Genomic DNA, 18,676 nt, shown 5'->3' with positions numbered 1-18,676 from the left:
TGTTAATAGTCAGGGGACTCAACAAAACAATATCCTATAATCGGAGAACAATTTGTATATTTTACCCTTAAATTTAAATAATACAAATTTTTATAAATTATAATTAAATATAAAATCTTAAAATTATCCCAGATTTTAAACTTGTAAAGGCTGTTTGCTAGGATTTATATCAAAGCAAAATCGGAAAGAGGTTATCTTATTTAAATTGAGTGGAGAATTATAATTGACGGTAGTGTTGTAGAATAAGATAAATAAAGAGTGTAAGGTTGAAACTTTTCCCATCAGACTTGTATGTACGAGTATATGTCCCTGAAACCAGGAAGTAGAGTTATTGGTGTTAGTTATAGGAATGATGGTTATTGGTGAGTATATTTGACTGTGAGATGATAGATTTAGTTTGTGACGAGAATGGCAGCGGTCATGTTGAGAGACTGTAGCCAAACGGAAGAAATGACTGAATAACTCTTGTGATATCTTAAAGTAGTTTAATAATATCGAGGTTCTTCGTGCAAAAACTGATAACGATACAAAAGTAAATAAAAAATTGACGACTGAAGAGTTTAATTTTCTTATTTAATCATGACCAAAAGCGTTTTAAGAGTATGCACAATGGAACTTACCACTAAGCGATGGCGTTGTTAGCAATAAGACAAAAGAAGAGTTGAAATCAAAGACATGCTACAAAAGTGACTTGACAAAATATAAAGGTAAAAAACTAAATAAGGACAGAAGATACCGAAGGTGTTGTTTCTCTTCCATGATTAGATGGGATAGGATCAGTTGCTGAGTTGGCCGCATCATCTGCTTCCAGTGGTGGACTAGTGATATTCAAGATCCCCTCCTTTGTACTTGTAGATGCCAAAGTTGGAGGGCTGACCTCCGCCACCTCGGACAGCGACGTCGGGGATTCACAGAGCATGTTTGAGTAAGGGAAATTAAAGGGATATCCAACTTCTGTAACTTGTTCAACTCCCTCATCTAAGTACATTAGGTCCTGCATGCTCAGTTGGTGATACTGCACTACTTCCCTTAGAAACCGGTTCTCTCTTGCATATATCGAGTTCTCATGCGCCAAACGTCCCTTTTCTGCCAACAGACTCTCTAGTTGGAACCGAATCTGACACGATCATCATACATTCAAAACGTAGTTAATTAGTTGTGCATTCCATAGGAAAGGTGTATGTATACATGTGTGTACCAAATCATCATCTGCAGGATTATCCCCTTTCTCCCTACACTCCCGAAGAATCTTGTTTTCCTCTTCTAGTTGAGCACATCGTTCCTTTGCGAATGCCAAATCTGCTTTAACAGATTTTAGCTCCCGGAGAAGCAGTTTTGCTTTTGCTGCTGTGGCCATGGCAACCTGTGAAGCCGATATCTTAATCGTCTCATATGTAATCTACCAGAGTTTCAATCATAATGCAATCTCCTATAATGCAACCTACATCTAATTTTGTTATGGAAACATGAATGACCTAAACATGTACTCAAATCGATGCTTTCGCAATATGATTCAATGAGACACACAAGTTTTGCCCCCATACGTCGCGAGATGCCTTGATCTGGTTTTGATTGTTGGTTTGAATCCGGAGTTGTGTCGGTTGCTGCAATGTGCTATTCAGACCATGAACCTGATTTTCTGCCTTGGGACTGCTCCCTTTCCGCCTGATTTTAAGATTGCGCGTTTCTTGGATGATATCATGGGTTTTACTTCCCACTATGGTTCGACCATCCTGCAATGTAGCATTCAGTTTGTTCACTAATTAAGAGTAGGTGAAAAGCAATAAAAGAAACTCATAAGAGGATTGTAGCCCTCAAGTTCAGATGCTCTCACCTCAAACACCTTCTCAAATGTGTCACCAATGTGATTAAGAGAAGTGTTGAGCTTATCCGAGCCCCTTCGTATTCGAGGACTTTCTATTCTTCCAAGGCCCTCAGTTGCCTGTTGGTTCTGCTATTGACATCAAACATGGGTATATAGAAACAATTGAAGTGTAAGATCCATAATGATAAGGTGTCTAGGCCCCAACCAACAAAGAATTAAAACGAGTCACCTGGCCATGGAAAGTTGTCGAGGCATCCAACAGAGGCGACGATCCCACACCGCGAGGTGTTTCATTTTCGTAAGGCTCGGAGAAGTTATCGTCTTCCTCGAGAATGGCTTTAGCTTTTCGAGCAAGAACACCCCAGAACCCTTTGGATTCATTTCTTGAATCTTCCAAGGCATTAAACCCCTACAATAAAGCATCTCAACAAGGAATTAGACAAGAAGAAAACAAAAGCCAAAGCAGATCTTTTCTCGTCAAAATATATGGTTAAATGAAATGAAATGATTCAAAAGATAAAAAGGGTTTCTCATCTGATCTGATATGATAAAAAGGGTATGCACCTTAGATGTAGCAGAGAAAGAATGGGAAGGGGTTAATGTTTTGGCTTTGACGTTGTCATCGTTGTCAGCAGCTACAGGTGAGTGGTCGATCTCCTCCTTGAACGTCGCCGATTTGCATAATGCATGCCTTCTCCTATATGCCATTTCAATCTTCTCCTCCTCCTCCTCCTCCTCTCTTGTTTAATTAGTGGTGAATTGAACTGCCAAAATATTCTTTGTTTCCTTTTGCGTTAACCAACTTCCCCTCCCTTTTTAACCAATCACATCAATATAAATTTGTTTTTTATTTAAAATAGAGAAATTAAAATGGTCCAAAAACAAGTTTTTGCCTTCTGCTTTGTGTGGGTATATAAATTAAGTTGCAACGATTTGAGTTGAGATGCTAGGCCTAGGGAGCTGCCATGTGTAGTGTTCTAAACATAGAACTTGTAACAATTAAAATGGTTGTAGTATCTGTTCACATTTTTCATTTTTAAATTTGTTTATTTCTTTTTCTATGCATAAAACTTGTTACAACATTGAAGGTGTTCACGGAGTGTTACAACGTTATGAGTAACATTGGGAGCAACATTGCAAGTTTGTATAAGCATACATATATAAGTCATTATATTATAAATTATTATTTTATTAAGTCATTTGATTATTAAAATTTACAAAATGGTCATTCGACTATCCATTATGTTTGAAACTTGTCATTTTTCGTTAAAAATTAACTATAGTTTGAGCTGAACGTTAACCTGTTGACTGAGATATGACAAAATTTTATCTCATAATCTCAAACGACAATCATATTTCAGTCAATAAGTTAATGTCCAACTCAGACAACCGTTAATTTGAAACATAATGAATAGTCAGAAACCATTATAACTTTTAATAGTCAAAAGACTAACAAAACAATATAGGATCGAAACTGGAGGACGATCAAGAGGTGCGGACCAGAACGCTCTGCATCATGTGTTTGAACTCGAAGAAATCGACACGGCCATCATGGTTTTGGTCAACGGAACAGATCATCTGCTCAACTCTACCAATCTCTTTTCCTTCCGGCAACCCCAGTTTCCACAACACCGCCTGCAATTCCTGCGCCGAAATGAAACCGTCCCCGTCCTCGTCGAACACCTTAAACGCCTCCGTCAAATCCGACTCATCTTCCTCCTCCAAGTCTAACCCGAAGAAAGTTTGGTCCAACGACTGATGCAAAGCAACGAACCCATCGTAGGTGAGGCCAATGTTTGCGGGATTTATAAACGATTCGATGGTTGACTCTAGGTGGCAGAGATCTGTTTCAAGGCCTAAACGAGCAAGGGCATGATGGATCTCTTGGACAGTGATCATGCCATCGTGATTCTTGTCGAAGATGTCGAATACGCGTCGCAAACGGACCGAGTTGAGGCTGGGGGACCGTAGACGAAACGATGAGGAGGAGGCCCTTCTACTCAAGCTGCGTTTGCATGCTGCTACTTCCATTTATGGCCCTTTTTTCTTATTAATTGTTGATGCTATCGGCAGCAACAATGGCGATGGCTAAATAGGATGGCTAGCGATGGTAATGGCCCTGGCTGCTACTATAATACTTTTTTTGTCCCACACTAACATATAACGGAGCTGTAAGGGATATATGTATATATTCAAACGGCTTTTTGGCAGCCATCGTGTTCAGCCAGCCACTGGAACCTTATTTTGGTAAAGTACACAAATGGTCCCTCAACTATATGCATTGTTTTATTGAGTCCCTCAATTATTAAAGTTACAAAATGATCCCCGATTATAGGATACTACTTTGTTGAGTCCCTCAACTATTAAAAATTACAAAATGATCACCTGACTATTCATATGTTTCAAACTTGTCATTTTCTATTAAACGTTGATGGTCGTCTGAGTTGTATGTTAACCTATTAATCGAGACATGATAACATCTTATCCCAAAATCTCAAACGATTATACAATTCAAATGATTCAGGGATCAAATTTTACCATATCCCAATTAGCAAGTTAACGTCAATCTTAAACGGTTGTTATTTTTTTAACGAAAAAGGACGAGTTTAAAATATATGAATTGTCGAGTGACCATCTTGTTACTTTTAATAGTCGAAGGACTCGACAAATCAACAATCTATAGTCAAGAAATCATTTTGTGACTTTTAATAATCGAGAGACTCAATAAAATAGTGTCATATAATCAATAAATCATTTATGTATTTTACCCTAATTTTAAAGTCTACTATCTAGGCCCTTTACCCGGTCTACAAAATAAAGTCTTCAAGTTACGGGTTCAATTTTGAAATAATTGTTTGACTAAAACAAAAAGGGTAAAAAGGAAGGAAGGAAGCATTGGGGGTCTCGCTTGTTATTGGTTCGTTGGGTGGAAAATTCAGACCTACATTAATTTAAGTGCCTCACGCGATTTCTCCACTTGCTACGTTCAACTTGATGTATCATCGCCACACATTTATTTACGGAATTCTACTCAAAAACAGGATTCTATTTTCTTGGTTTAATTATTACATTGATCACCTTTTTCTATATTGGTATATTTTGGTCATCAAAATTTTAAAATATTAAGATTTGACTACTTACGTTATCTATTTATTAAATTTTAATAATTTACGTTATCGATTATTACATTTTAGTCATTGAGTCGTTAAATCTTATTAGTTTGACGATATAACATGTTAATCAAAATAGATTAATTATTAATTTTACCCGTGAACTTTGGACTTAATATTAATTTGACCTTGAATTTTAGATGAAATATCTTTTTTGACCTTTACGTTTTAGATAAAATATCAAATTGACTCCTAAATTCAACCAAAGCCTCACATTGCCGATCACCGCTAACCACTGTCGTCTTTTGTCAGTATCAATCAACATCAACTTTTGTCGATCGGTGAACCCCAAAATATTCAATTCACTCATTTTCTATATCTTGAATGCGAATTTAATATATGTTTCATCAAAGAAATGTATCAAACTCAACAAATCTAATCTAGAACCATTCGACTTCTTTTGAAATTAAAATATAATAATAATTTCTATATGCAATTTCCCCGCACAAACGAACATTTCTTAAACTCGCCTAGTTTTTTACGTCGAAATTAACTAAACCCAGAGTTTGTCACAGAGTTCTAAGTAAATATTATAGTTCATTCCCTATTAAATTCCCCATTTTTTTAATATTAATCCCCACATGTTTATGACTATAAACAATATATTAGCTCTCCGCATCTAAAGTATTTATTAACTCTGTGTCGGTATTGACATGTGAATTTTGTGTTAGGAAGTTGAGAATGAATTATCATTTTTTTAATAGTACTAATTTTTGTTATAAAATTATAGAATGGTTATATAAGAATTAGATAGATAAGAGAGGAATATATAACACAATACGAGTGAGATGGTTAAATTATTCGAATTCGATGAATTTCGATCTGTTTTGATATAATTTAAAAAAAAAAATCAAGATAAGATTTTGTGAATTATTAAGTTGGGTCAGATTTAGGATTAGGATGAAAATTCCTAACCTAACCCAAGATAATATTATAATTTCTCTATATATATTTAGAGATAATTATTATAGTTTTCCTGAATAAATATTAATTATCTCTTTTTTTTAATAAAACTAAGGAAATATTATTTGTGTGGGTCGAGTTTGAGGCATTTGTAACCTCATTAAACTTGAGTCAGGATAAGTCAGGTGGAGGGTAAAGGGGTATACTATTTGAGTCAAAGTCAGGTTGATCGGAAACCAAACTCAATCTGACTCACGATATTATCTAAATATGATCGGAGAGGATGGTATTTTTTGTTTGTTTATTATAACCTCGTACATGACCTTGGTTAAGAGAAAAATACAATATATTTTAATTTGTATATTATGTTATCTCATTAAAAAATTTATCAGAAAAATCTATAGGGATAAAACCTTGATTAAGAGAAAAAGAGTACAACATGTGCTTACTTCTCATTATTGTGATTTTTTTGTTGCTAAATTTGTAATTACTGTAACATCCTTAATACAGGGTTAGTGACCAAAGTGTGAAATTTTAAAAATTCAATGATCAGATTAGATAAATTGAAAAGTGAAGGAATTAATTGAAAGATGTTGGTGTAGGATGAATTAATAAATAAAGGAAGAGTAAAAGGGTCATTGAACAAGGGGTAATAATTAAATAATTATGGTGGGTATTTTATAAACACACGTGAAGTATAATTGGGGAAACATAGTTCCAGATGTTTCTCATCTTCATCTCTTCTCTAACGTGAAGCAACCAAGCCAAGGTAAGTTGGATTTCTTTTGGTTAATCCTTAAAATTTAAGTATGGTTTTGGTTAAGGAAGACTTAGGAAACATGATGGAGATGAAAAGGGTTATAGAAACTCAAAGATTTGTAAGTTATTAAGGATTAAAGATAAGAAGTGGATAAGTGAAATTTTGAATAAGAGGGTTTAAATGAATTTGAAAGTTGAATTTGACTTGTCATCTATGAGAATAAGAAGTTATTAGCGTTAGAATTAAGTTTGAATAACATGGAAAATTTGGTATGATTCTTAGCTTTAAGAATTTGGATGAAATATGAGAGATTATAAAGTGTTAGAATGATAGAAATTAGTTAAAGTTGTTATAGATGAGTTTAATAGCATAATAAGGGTTGTATACATGAAAAATTGGGTGAAGTGTAGATGAATTTTCGGGGTGAAAAAGCATGTTTTGAGCAGAGTGTATCGATACCCTATGTATGTGTACCGATACCCTCTTGAACGAAAAATAACAGAATGCAGTAAGGGTACCGATACCTCAAAGGGTGTATCGATACCCCCTAAAGGAAAAATTGAATATTGATTCATTAAATTTGTTTAAGTTAATGGTATCGAAGTATAAGGTTTAGGCTTCTGATAATCATCTTGAAAATTATATTTCTGTAGATACAGAGCTTAAACGAGTTCCAGAACAATTGGCAAGTAAGATTGATCGAGGGAAAGGCAAGGAAATATAGGTGAGTGCATATGCATAGCATGGTTATCATAGCCTATTAAACTCTAGACTTGTGATAAGTCTAGTTCCAATATCATTGGTACATGATTACATTTCATATTATGATACATGACATGAATTCATATTATATGCATTATGTGAAAATGATCTAAGTGAATATGTATGAAAAGTTTATATGAGCCATGTGATAAGGTAATAAGTTATATGTCTACGCGATATAAACTATGTGAACTATAAAAACCCATGTTATGTAGATGAGAACTATAGGTATAGTTAGCATGCCAAGAGTAGAGGGTCTACGCGGTCATTCGGGACAATTCTACGTGGTCTTTCGGGACATATACGTATTCTTTGAAACATGTATGAGGTCTTTTGAGACACCTACTTGATCATTGGTATATGTATATGATTCTTAAGGAATTTTTATGTGGTCCTTATGGACAAATCTTATATGGCACTACGGTGCATTTCTACGCGGTCCTTCATGACAAATTCTACGTTGCACTTCGGTTTAAATTTATACGAGCTGTGGTGACAACATAATGCACAACCTCACAATACTCACATACCTCAGGTTCTCAGTATTATATCATGGGCCATTGAACTTATTATATGAATTCATGATGGTTAATTTGATGAGATTACAGGTAAGATATATGGTTATGTAACTTGCAAGGATTAAATATGTAATTTTGTCACACTTCATCTCATGACGACATTATCATTATATTTCATTGTCATTATTATTATGCCTTACTAAGTCGATGCCTTAGCGTCTGAGTGTTTCACACGTAGGATCTAAGAAGATAGACAAGCAAGGTTAGACAGCTGGGACAACATTACTTCTACAACTACCAGATCAGAAGAAACTTAAATAGTATGTATTATTATGTGATAAATAGTTTGGCATGTAAACAAAGTCATTAAATTAATTATATGTGCTCTGATCGAGTTTTGGAATGTTTTAAACATATTTATGTAAATGGTAAATTTATAGTAATGGAAGTTTAAATTTTATGAGTTTTATATAAGTGGACGAAATTACTGTTCATGACACTGTTCTGTTCATTACTGTTCACAATATTGTTCATACCGTATATTACTGTTCATAAAAACATATTTTTCCTTAACTTTGTTATAACAAACATAATTCAACGGTATATTATCGTATTTTCTTAATATAAGTTCAAACGTTTTGTTATTTTGTAATAATATTATTTTAAAAAGTCAATGTGACATCTCAGTCTCGTATCTGGGTACAGGTTGGAGTGTTACAATTACTCTTTGAGAGAGAGTGTAATTAAGATTTTGAGATATAAATCTTGAGAGAATTCGTAAGGTTACACCTTGTCCTTGAAGATACAAAAATCTAGTGAATATAAAAAATATTTAGTGTGAATAACTAAGCTAATGAATCCAGACTTGGTTCAAAGACAAACCAATCCAAATTGTTGTACGAAGGTTTATGTAACGACCCAAAAATCTTGAGTCAATGTTCGGGAGTTGACCGAGAGTAAATTTGGGCTGAATATAAATTTAATTGGATCATTGGGGTTTGTTGAGCCTCAATTGGGCCCATTTGGGGTTTAAAAGAGGGGATGGCATTTTAAGAAATCAAGAGTGTGAATAACCCCTTGGATATTTTCAAAGCTAATTTTGAGGTGTTTCTATCAGGTCACCTTTCATGTATAGGGGACAGACCCCATATTTTCGCAGACCCCATATTTTCGCCACCAACTCTTGAACTTCTCTATTTATTTTCTCTCATTCCACAAACCTTGGAAGCATTCTTCATAGCACCTAGAGTTAGCAACTCCTCACCCTCAAGGTAAGAAACTATTTTATATCTTCAAGACCTTACATTTGAGTGACAAGTCATATATTTTGAAGGTTTGGCCCCAAAGGCGGGTTAGGAAGGCTTGGCCCCCAAAACAGTTTTTTAATCATAATCTAATAATAATAATAATTAAAAATACGGATAAACTATGTATTTAATCACGTAACTATCACTTTTATTCCGTTTTGATCACCCAACTATTTTTTCAAAATCATCACTAACATTTCAATTTGATTTCATTTTGGTTACCCGTCGTTAAGAATTAATGGTGATGTTGATGTGTCACCATAAGGTAATCTCACGTCATTATTGAAAAATAAAAAAAATATACCACATCAGTAGTTCTGTTAAATTTTTAACAGCGAGTGATTGAAATGGAATCAAAATGTAACGATAGTGATGGTTTAAAAAATAATGGGGTGAGTAAAATGGAATAAAAGTAATATTTCAATGATTAAACACATAGTTTACCCTAAAACAAATAAGGCATAATGCAAAAATTAGCTCCCAACATTTATCAAATTGGTCATTTTAGCCCATATTATTTTCTTTTGGAGCATTTTGGTCCCTAATATTCCATTTTAGGGTAATAAAAAGGCCCCCTAATGTTTCATTTAATAGTCACTTTGACCCTTATTTTTTTGGAACATATTTGCCCTCAATGTTTCATTTTAGAGTAAAAATACCCTATTTGGAGTGTTAATCATTTGTTAACAAACGGTTTTCATCAATGTACGAGCTTTTTTTCCTCAAAATAAAATGTTCGAAGGCAAAATGCTCTAAAAAAAAGAGTGTGGGGCAAAATAACTATTTTAGTAAATGTGGGGGCTAATTTTGGCATTTTAGCAATAAATAATTAGAATAATGGGAAAACGTTATAATTGAAGGAGGTGGAGAAAGGAATATAGTTATGGTTGGGCCGTCGCCATGGGAAAAAGAAAAACAGATTGGACCCTTTAGGGTTTGTTGCGTTGTTTTGTTTGTGTTTAGGCTTAAGAGCACACTCTGATTCTCTCTCTGTATAAATTCTCATTTCATCACATTCCTCCAAACCTTTCCCTTTCCGCAGTTGATCTGCCTCCCTCTGCAAATATTTGTTATATTACCTTCCTAGGACTCCAGTTCGAGTGATCAGATCAGATTACTGGATCCATGCATCAGATGGCGGCCATATCTCGGCACCGTTTCTCGATGCTCACCACCCCATCATCACCTAACATCACCCACACCTGCCTTCTCCATCCACCATCACCCGACGTTGTTTCCTTCCCTTTAAATCAACCTATCCCTTCTAACCATACCAAGCTCTCTCTCTCCAAATTCTACTTTTTACGCGCGATCGGAGGAGGTGATGGGAACGATGGTGTTGGTCGCACAGGAGGCGGAGGAGGTGGTAGAGGAGATGGCGATGGTTCCGAGTCCGAGGATCGATCGTCGGATGGTTTTGGCTTTCTGGGTCTTTTATTAAGTGGATGGCGAGACAGGGTCGCGGCGGATCCGCAGTTCCCGTTCAAGGTCTTAATGGAGGAGTTGGTGGGTGTCACTGCTTGTGTCCTCGGCGACATGGCTTCACGGCCTAATTTCGGTCTAAATGAGCTTGACTTCGTTTTCTCTACGCTAGTGGTCGGCTCCATTATGAATTTCACCATCATGTATCTCCTAGCACCGAGGGCCTCGGCTTCATCTTCGAGTCTTCCTTCCATCTTTGCAAATTGTCCGCAGAGTCACATGTTCGAACCCGGTGGTTATACCTTAATGAACCGTTTAGGGACGGCAGTGTTCAAAGGGGTCTTGTTTGCCGCCGTTGGATTCGGTGCAGGCCTCGTGGGGACTGCCATCTCAAACGGGTTGATCAAGCTGAGGAAGAAAATGGATCCCACTTTCGAAACGCCCAACAAACCTCCCCCGACGTTGTTGAATGCCGTTACCTGGGCCTCCCACATGGGCGTCAGCAGCAATTTGAGGTATCAAACCTTGAATGGGATCGAGTTTCTGTTGGAAAAGGGAGTTCCACCCGTGGTGTTTAAGTCGTCCGTGGTGGTTTTGAGATGCTTAAATAACGTGATCGGAGGGATGTCGTTTGTGATATTGGCAAGGATGACAGGCTCGCAGAGTGTGGCGGAGAAGCCAGCGTCGGCGGAGATCGGAGCTGTTGCCGCCGAGAAGGAGAAGTTGGTGGGTGGTGACAATTTGGAGAGCAGTAATCAGTCGACTTCAAAGTGATTTTATGTTTGGGTTTATTGTTGTTGTCTTGAGTAGTTGCAGGAGTAGTTTTAATAAGATCCACCATGTCTCACGGCAGGTTGAGATCGCCTCCAATGTAATTTCTCAACTTTTTTTTACCTTGCCAACTTAGGTTAATCATAATCTCTAAATGAGAGTTCCATTTCAAAAATTTAAAGCTGAATTTGATTCATATTTAAATGTTTATGAGTTTAAGTTCGACTCAAATTCAAAGTTGGATTTGAACTCAAAAAGTTTCTACTTCAAAATTTTCGAGACTTCGATTAAAGTTTGAACTCTTTATAGTATACTTTTGAAAAACATCTAAATATTAGAGTAAATTACATGTTTAGTGCCTAAATTTTTAATTTTGTTTTGTTTTAGTATCTAAACTTTAACTTTTTAAAATTATATTTAATGTTTAGTTTAAGTTTCAATTTGGTACTCTATCGTTAAAAAATTAGCCACAATAATGATGTGGAATTATTTTTCGTTTCCCAATATTCCACGCATCTTGTAATATAAATTGCATGTCATCGATGCCGTTAAATTTTTAATGTTGTACCAAATTGAAACATAAACTAAACATTAAGTATGATTTTAAAAAAAATAAAGTTTAGGTACTAAATGTTAATATTAAACATGAATGCTAATATTATTATTAATTTAATTTACAAAATCTAAATTTTATATTTTATTTTTTAATTGCTTATGAGTTTTTAAAATCGAGTATTAAATAATTTATTTTAACTCGTTAAAATTCAGAATAGAACCCGTTCAAACTGAATATGAAACAAATTATAATTGAATTAAACTTGAGTAACTTACCTCTTACTTAAATCAAATAACCAATTATTTAGTGGGTTGCAATTGCGAAGTGCAAATAATCATGCAAGTTGGCGCCTAAGCCTAGAAGCGGACAAGTTTATAGACTGCCGTTACAAGACAAAAACAGCGCTCACATTCCTCTCATGTAGCGGTTATGAGCTTGTTCGGTTGGGTTTTCTTTTAGATAATTTAACGGTGTAAACGAGATGAATCGAGTTTAAGTAGTGTTAAAGTTCAAATCAACACAAAAATTATAAAAACGAAGTTTAACTCGATTAAAAAACTTACGAGTTTAAAATTATTAAATTCGACTTGAACTTGAAATAAAAGATTGAAGCAAGGCTTGAGTCGAAAATTCATAAGCTTAAAATTTTCAAGTTCAACTCCAAATCAAAAATTTAAAATCGACTCAAGCTTGAAAAAACTTGAACTCGAAATATTCTTAAATTTAACTTGATTGAAACTCGAACTCGAACTTTATACTAAACCTGAAGTATATAAAAGCCTTATATTGTATTTAAAAAAACAACATATCAATGTTAATATTAATAATCATTTAATTAAAATTTTTAATATATTATTTTTTCGAGTTACTCACGAGCTTTTTGAGTCGGGTATCAAGTATTCGGTTCGTTATGAATTCGAGATGAGTTTGAACTCGAGTCGAATCTATTCGATTCGAGAGTTGACCGAGCTTTAACCAAGTCGATATCAAGTAACTTGCGATCTGTCTCGTCTCATGAAAAAAAACCCTACTTTTTATTCCCTAAATGCTACAAACCAAATTTTCAATGGAAAACCTTGTATGAACAATCAATCTGACACTTAAACAATCTGAAGAAAAATGAGTGTTTTCAAGTGAAATGAAAGCAAATCTGTATTCCCTCCTTTGAGTTAAAATTGTGGTATTATTTGCACAACAGAACAGATATCCTATTGAACGTAAATCATATCTATCTGATAGCCTCTGGAGCAGAATCAACACAGATATCAAGTACTTGGTGCATGCTAAACACAGAGTAGCAGAATCAACACCTACAACAACCCCACATATGCTTTTCCGCATGTCTAAACTCACTGCTCTTTCCACTATTCTAACAAAGCATGGGAGTAATCATCCACAGGCCAACAACATCACATGGTCCAGACCATTCTAGTCGATTCCCGCCAATATCGATCCTATAGCAGATATCGGGACTACAAACCCGATAAGAGAAGCCGCTACAAGAGAGCCATGCCAACTGTCAGTAGCTCTGAATACACAGCTGGCTACTGCCGCACCGCGAGGAAGCCCGTGAAGGGAGACGGGAAGGACCATGTGCCTACCTAGTCCATAAGCTTTTGGTGCAGTTACTCCTAGTGCAAGCCCCTCAGCCAGTTCATGGAAAGTCACTGCTCCACTAAAAATGAGTGAAGCGTCAGACCACTCATTGCAGATCCTGCTAGTGCTGGTTGGTTATTTGAGTAAGTTCTTTTGGGTCACAGAATCATCAAAATACTAGAGCTCGAGAAATGGACAAATACAGCTCCTAGGGTAAGCAGTAACATAAGCGGAAAGAATCCCATCTTCAAAGAAACAAGTAGTTGTAGTGGTCGCCAAGCACCGAGGACGAAGGCAACAATGGATGCAGCTCCCATGAGAAGGGCATGCTTAAGGCGGAAAGCAAGAGCAAATGAAACCAGAGCAAGGCCACCAAGTAAAGGTCCAAGACCGGAAAGTAATGAAACGAAGAAGCCAGAAGCATCCTCGGAACTGGACATTTGAAATAAACAAAAGGATATATAACTACAGCAAGATTAGGATAAAAAATAGCCATACATTCTTCTCAACAAACCATGGTTCGGTTAACTCACCTGTAATCACGGCTAAAGTTCTGAAACAAAATGCTTAGTGCTTCCATGAATGCTACGAAAGTGTAGCTGCTGATGCCACATGAGTTGGCGAAGCTTCCTATCGGAAGAAGATATCATGTCTCTAGAACAGAGAAGAAATCTTAAAAGAATAAAATAACATAAACAATGGTCAAGCGAGATTTATCTCTTCTGATTTTCATTTTGACGTTCGAATAAAGTTTTTCTCTAGCATTTTATGATTTGCACAAAAGAGAAGCCAAAGCAGATGGAAGGAGTGATTAGCATAGCTTGGGAAGTTCTTTATATTACGAACCAGTCTAGACATCAGATATTTGAATCAAGATGTTCTTGATTGGAGAGAAAGGAAAATCATTATTCTTGAAGATTCAAAAAAGTACTTTAACTGCAATAAGCACACACCTTAAATGCATCAGGGAGAACCTCGGCAACGACCATCCAGATCATACATCCGGCAGCGAAACCAGTACAAAAGGGCAGGACTTTATTAAATGCATCAGCACATATGAAAGAAGGAACAGCTACAATGGGCTGCCAAGAAATTTTTTAAATGGTCTTTAGTTTTAACTAACTTTTCTACTTCACCAGTTTTTCTTACTAATCATTTTGAGACTGTTGGCGGAAACTCTAGCTTAGAATTCTTTCCTTTGATACATACAGATATGCTAAAAGCCAGACAAACAGCATTACACGATAGATACCTGCGGTAAGGAAGTAATTATACTCCATAGCATAAACACCCCTTGATGCAAGCACCATGCTCACAGCCAATCCCTCTGGTATATTATGTACCGCTATGGCCATAGTCACCAAAAGGCCTTGTGTAAAACCTTTTGAGCCAGAAAAGGAAACTCTGACACCAGAGCCCTCCCCATATGAATGGAGGGTCATAATTCCAATGACAAAAAAAGCTTTAGTTGCATCTGCTCCTTTTATATCCAGCACGCTTACTTCCCCCATAGTGTTCTAGAAACTGAAACACAAAAACATGGGAAAAATTATAGACAATAAAATTACCTACAAGGACAAAGACACCACGATAATACAAGTTAAAAGTGTGCATTGTGTAAAGTAGGCAACATCAACAGTCTTAAATCTCTGCCGAGCCAATAACAATCCTCGCCGATCGGTGATAGGCATTGACAAAGTGGAAAACCATTTTGTTTTTCATTTGCAAGGTTTGAATGGAAAACTTAATCTGCATGTTATGCATAGTTCAGTTACTATATGCACTGAAGGTAGGGAAAGAATAGAGGCTCTTTATGAGAGCGTATATGACCTAATTCTACAATGACAGTCGATCAAACATAAAACCTGATACAGTCAAAACATCACCTTCTTACAAAGCAAAATAAAAATGCCACCAGCCAAAATCCCAACCACAACCCAAGATCCAGCACCATGTTCCTTCCCTTCCCGTATAAGATCAAAGCTTGCAGCCAACATGACACCAGCAGCCATTCCGTTGCATATGCCAGCCCACTCAGGATCGAGCTCGACAAAGAAAAATGGAAGTGCACCTAAACCACTTGTTGCAGCCATTGCTAATGTAAACAATGCAACCATGGACACGGAAACCCTATCGTAAACCCTCTTCCAGTCACCCATTTCATTGATAATGTCCTCAAAACTTATGACTCAATGTACCAGTGCCATCTATAACATAGTTCCCTGGAATTCTGTGTGGAGCTCTTATCGTTTGCAAAATTTCACTTCGATCATCTGCTATAATGCATTCCAGCAATACCACAATGAAGAACAAAAAGAGGAACATGTGTTTGAAATCGAATTGCATTGCTTTCATTTTTCTCAGAAATCTATCAGCGTCAATAAAAAATTTACTATTTAAACAAATCTCCCCCTGCCAAGAATCCAGAAAAGCCAACCGTCGGAAGCTGGCCCTGCAGTATGTTAGGAAACACACCTGAGCCATATAAGGTTCAAATTAGGAGCAATACCAAAACATGACACCATAGAGCCATTTGAGGCTTTGACAATGAAAACAACTGGAAATAAACTACCAAAAAGAACAGTATCCTTCCAATAATTTTGAGGCTAAAATGAAGATTTTATGATCACAAAGAAACATTACATTCTCATATGAAACAACCAACCTGAATCATTTCAACATGACAGAGCAAATTCCCAATGCAAAAATCCCAACAACAAAAACAATTACTAATTGATAATGTGGACATGGATTTAAATAGCGGTCTACTATCGGAATAGAGGCCATTATATAGCGGTAAAGGCGATATCCGCACCACAATAGCATTTGCGATAAACACAACCGCAACCTTAATTTAAATCCCTGAATGTGAAGAATAAAAGACCCAAACAAGATCCTTAAGAATCCCAAGTTCCCAGATATAAAGATACGAAAAGGAATGCGACACAAACTCATGGTGGAAAAAGAAAACCCAGAATTTTGCAAAAATAAAGAAAAATGCAGAACCGGTAGATGAATTAATAATAAAAGAAAGGGGGAAAAAAGATACTTACCTGACTGCAGATTGGGGCGGTTCAAAATCGGTTGAAAAACAAAGAAAGGAAGGATTTTTCAAGCAAAGGAATTGAATTTGTTAGAGCCCCAATGAATAAGGGGCAGACGGGAAGAAGAGATGATCAGAGTCTCTCTACTTATCATGCAAGGAAAGGGAATGCATTGGTCGGAGGATAATTGTCATTTATAACTTCAATAAATTAAGCAAATACAAATTTAAGCATTAGCTGCTCAAATCAAACGAATGGAAACAACAATAAAGAACGTGTGCACGTTGTGTGTATATGGCTGGCTTGGCAATGGCTGATACATTCCCAAAACCGGCAGTTTTTACTTAGTGGAAAGCAATCTTCAAAATATCCGGTTTTGTTGGCACTTCAACTTATCACTCCTCACTCTTGTCGTTGAATTTTTTGTCTTCTTTTTCTAATTTCAAAATAATAAGAAAGTTGGTGTGCAATTATCTTTCCCTATATAATTGTTAGATATATGAACGGCAAAATTACTCATTTAGAATTGACTAGAAATATAAATAGTAATTAAAATGAATAAATTCGTAAATCGTGTCGTGGTAAAAATTACTGTCTTAGAAACGAATTCGTCTCGATGTGTGTAATCGTTGTAGTAGGCGGACCGTCCCCCGAGGTTAAGACAGTCGCTTTGAATTCCGTACACCCGAAACCGGTGTGGACTGCTGGTGGTATTGCTCTTCTGATTGGAAAACACTCAGAGAGAACTGTAGAAAATACTTTTGTAAGTGAATTGTGAATGTTTGAGAGTGAGTTGGGGAGCTGAATATAACCCTCTATTTATAAACTAGAAAATATGGTTAAAATCGTCTATAAAATTTCAGGATTAAATATCTTCTTTTGTAACAGCTGAAACTTCTAGATGAATCTGACTCAAAAATAATCCAGGTTCATTGCATCATTGTTCATCTGTTATAACTCCCGAAATTATATCATGTAACCCATGAAATTAAATCAAATAACTCTTGTAACTCCTGATATTAACAACTTGTCTCCTCTGTACAACCAGATACATCTTAACGTTTTTGATTTAATTTAGGAAAAGCTGTTTAATTTCTGATAACTCTCATAAACCAGCTGTTATCATTTGAAATTAAACAGTCCTCAGCAGCCTATAAATATCAGTCGAATACATGTATTACCACGACCACGAGCCGAGCCGAGACGGACGGACGGCGGCGGCGGTGCGCGAGAGTCCTCCTTGTTCTTTATCACTCAACAAGGAAGTGGAAAAGTCAAGCCTTAAATATCATTCCCAATAGTATTTTCAATATTATGTGGGATTGAACATTACCAATAATAATCTGAAAGGATAAACCACCTCTCATTACTCAATCATTAGTTTGATTATGAACAAGACACAGTTTTCTAAAAATTCTAAGTTATCCACTCAATTAATATATTATCACAGACATGTTATTCTTTCGTAAAACTATCACATGTTTTTTAAATAGATTTAGTGTCCTTTGATACGAATGAGCATATCATCTTTACGTTTTCCAGCATCATCAAGTACGAATCAGGGAAGCCATTCTTTAAGACTTGATATCCTCAGATACGAAGGAGTGAGTCATTTTTCAGATTTGGAATCATCGGGTATGAAGGAGAAAATCATCAAAAAGATCCAGGATCATCAGATACGAAGGATAGGCAATCTTCACAAATACTAATATTTTAAGTTGTTTTAAATAAAAATTCAAAAAATATAAACACAACATATGTTAAATAACATGTTTTTTAACGTGTAACGAATGAGATATTTAAAATAATAACAATAAAAACATTATATATCTATATTTAAAAAAATTCTTTTAAACACTCGAAATGATTAAAAAAATACATAATTTGATATATATATATATATATATATATATATATATATATATATATATATATATATATATATATATTTTTTTTTTTTTCAGTAAGCCAAATTGTTTTAAGATTAACAGTGTTGGTGTCGCATGATAGTATTGCTCGATGGGCTTTTAATGGATCTTAAT

The 18,676-nt window shown here is 35.7% G+C and overlaps 3 protein-coding genes and 1 pseudogene across 6 annotated transcripts; 1 reads left to right on the top strand and 3 right to left on the bottom strand.

The window, feature by feature from the left end:
• Window positions 1–715: 715 nt before the first annotated feature.
• Window positions 716–2,533, bottom strand: LOC120138802. Its single transcript, XM_039154208.1, has 6 exons — window positions 2,390–2,533; window positions 2,055–2,234; window positions 1,835–1,951; window positions 1,545–1,733; window positions 1,199–1,399; window positions 716–1,117 (listed from the first exon to the last, which is right to left on the bottom strand). The coding sequence occupies exons 1-6, from the start codon at window positions 2,531–2,533 to the stop codon at window positions 716–718; spliced, it is 1,233 nt and encodes a 410-aa protein (XP_039010139.1).
• Window positions 2,534–3,289: 756 nt separating this feature from the next.
• On the bottom strand, window positions 3,290–3,891 carry LOC120138736 (probable calcium-binding protein CML43). Its single transcript, XM_039154155.1, has one exon. The coding sequence runs from the start codon at window positions 3,854–3,856 to the stop codon at window positions 3,311–3,313; it is 546 nt and encodes a 181-aa protein (XP_039010086.1). The 5' UTR covers window positions 3,857–3,891; the 3' UTR covers window positions 3,290–3,310.
• Window positions 3,892–10,271: 6,380 nt separating this feature from the next.
• On the top strand, window positions 10,272–11,492 carry LOC120138734 (protein RETICULATA-RELATED 3, chloroplastic-like). Of its 4 annotated transcripts, none has more exons than XM_039154151.1 (2): window positions 10,273–11,339; window positions 11,379–11,492. In XM_039154151.1, exons 1-2 carry the CDS (start codon window positions 10,371–10,373, stop codon window positions 11,439–11,441), a joined length of 1,032 nt encoding a protein of 343 aa, XP_039010082.1. In that variant the 5' UTR covers window positions 10,273–10,370; the 3' UTR covers window positions 11,442–11,492. The 4 variants fall into 4 exon arrangements, with proteins under 4 accessions (XP_039010081.1, XP_039010082.1, XP_039010083.1 ...); XM_039154152.1 differs by having other exon boundaries at window positions 10,273–11,345; window positions 11,385–11,486; XM_039154153.1 differs by having other exon boundaries at window positions 10,273–11,345; window positions 11,400–11,456.
• Window positions 11,493–13,222: 1,730 nt separating this feature from the next.
• LOC120138737 lies at window positions 13,223–16,886 on the bottom strand (annotated as a pseudogene).
• Window positions 16,887–18,676: the final 1,790 nt, after the last annotated feature.

This window comes from Hibiscus syriacus, unplaced genomic scaffold (genome assembly GCF_006381635.1).
Source record: "Hibiscus syriacus cultivar Baekdansim isolate YM2019G1 unplaced genomic scaffold, ASM638163v2 tig00110705_pilon, whole genome shotgun sequence".
Classification (NCBI taxonomy): Eukaryota; Viridiplantae; Streptophyta; class Magnoliopsida; order Malvales; family Malvaceae; genus Hibiscus; species Hibiscus syriacus.
Note: the sequence above shows the minus strand (reverse complement) of the source record. Positions and strands in the feature narration are given on the sequence as shown.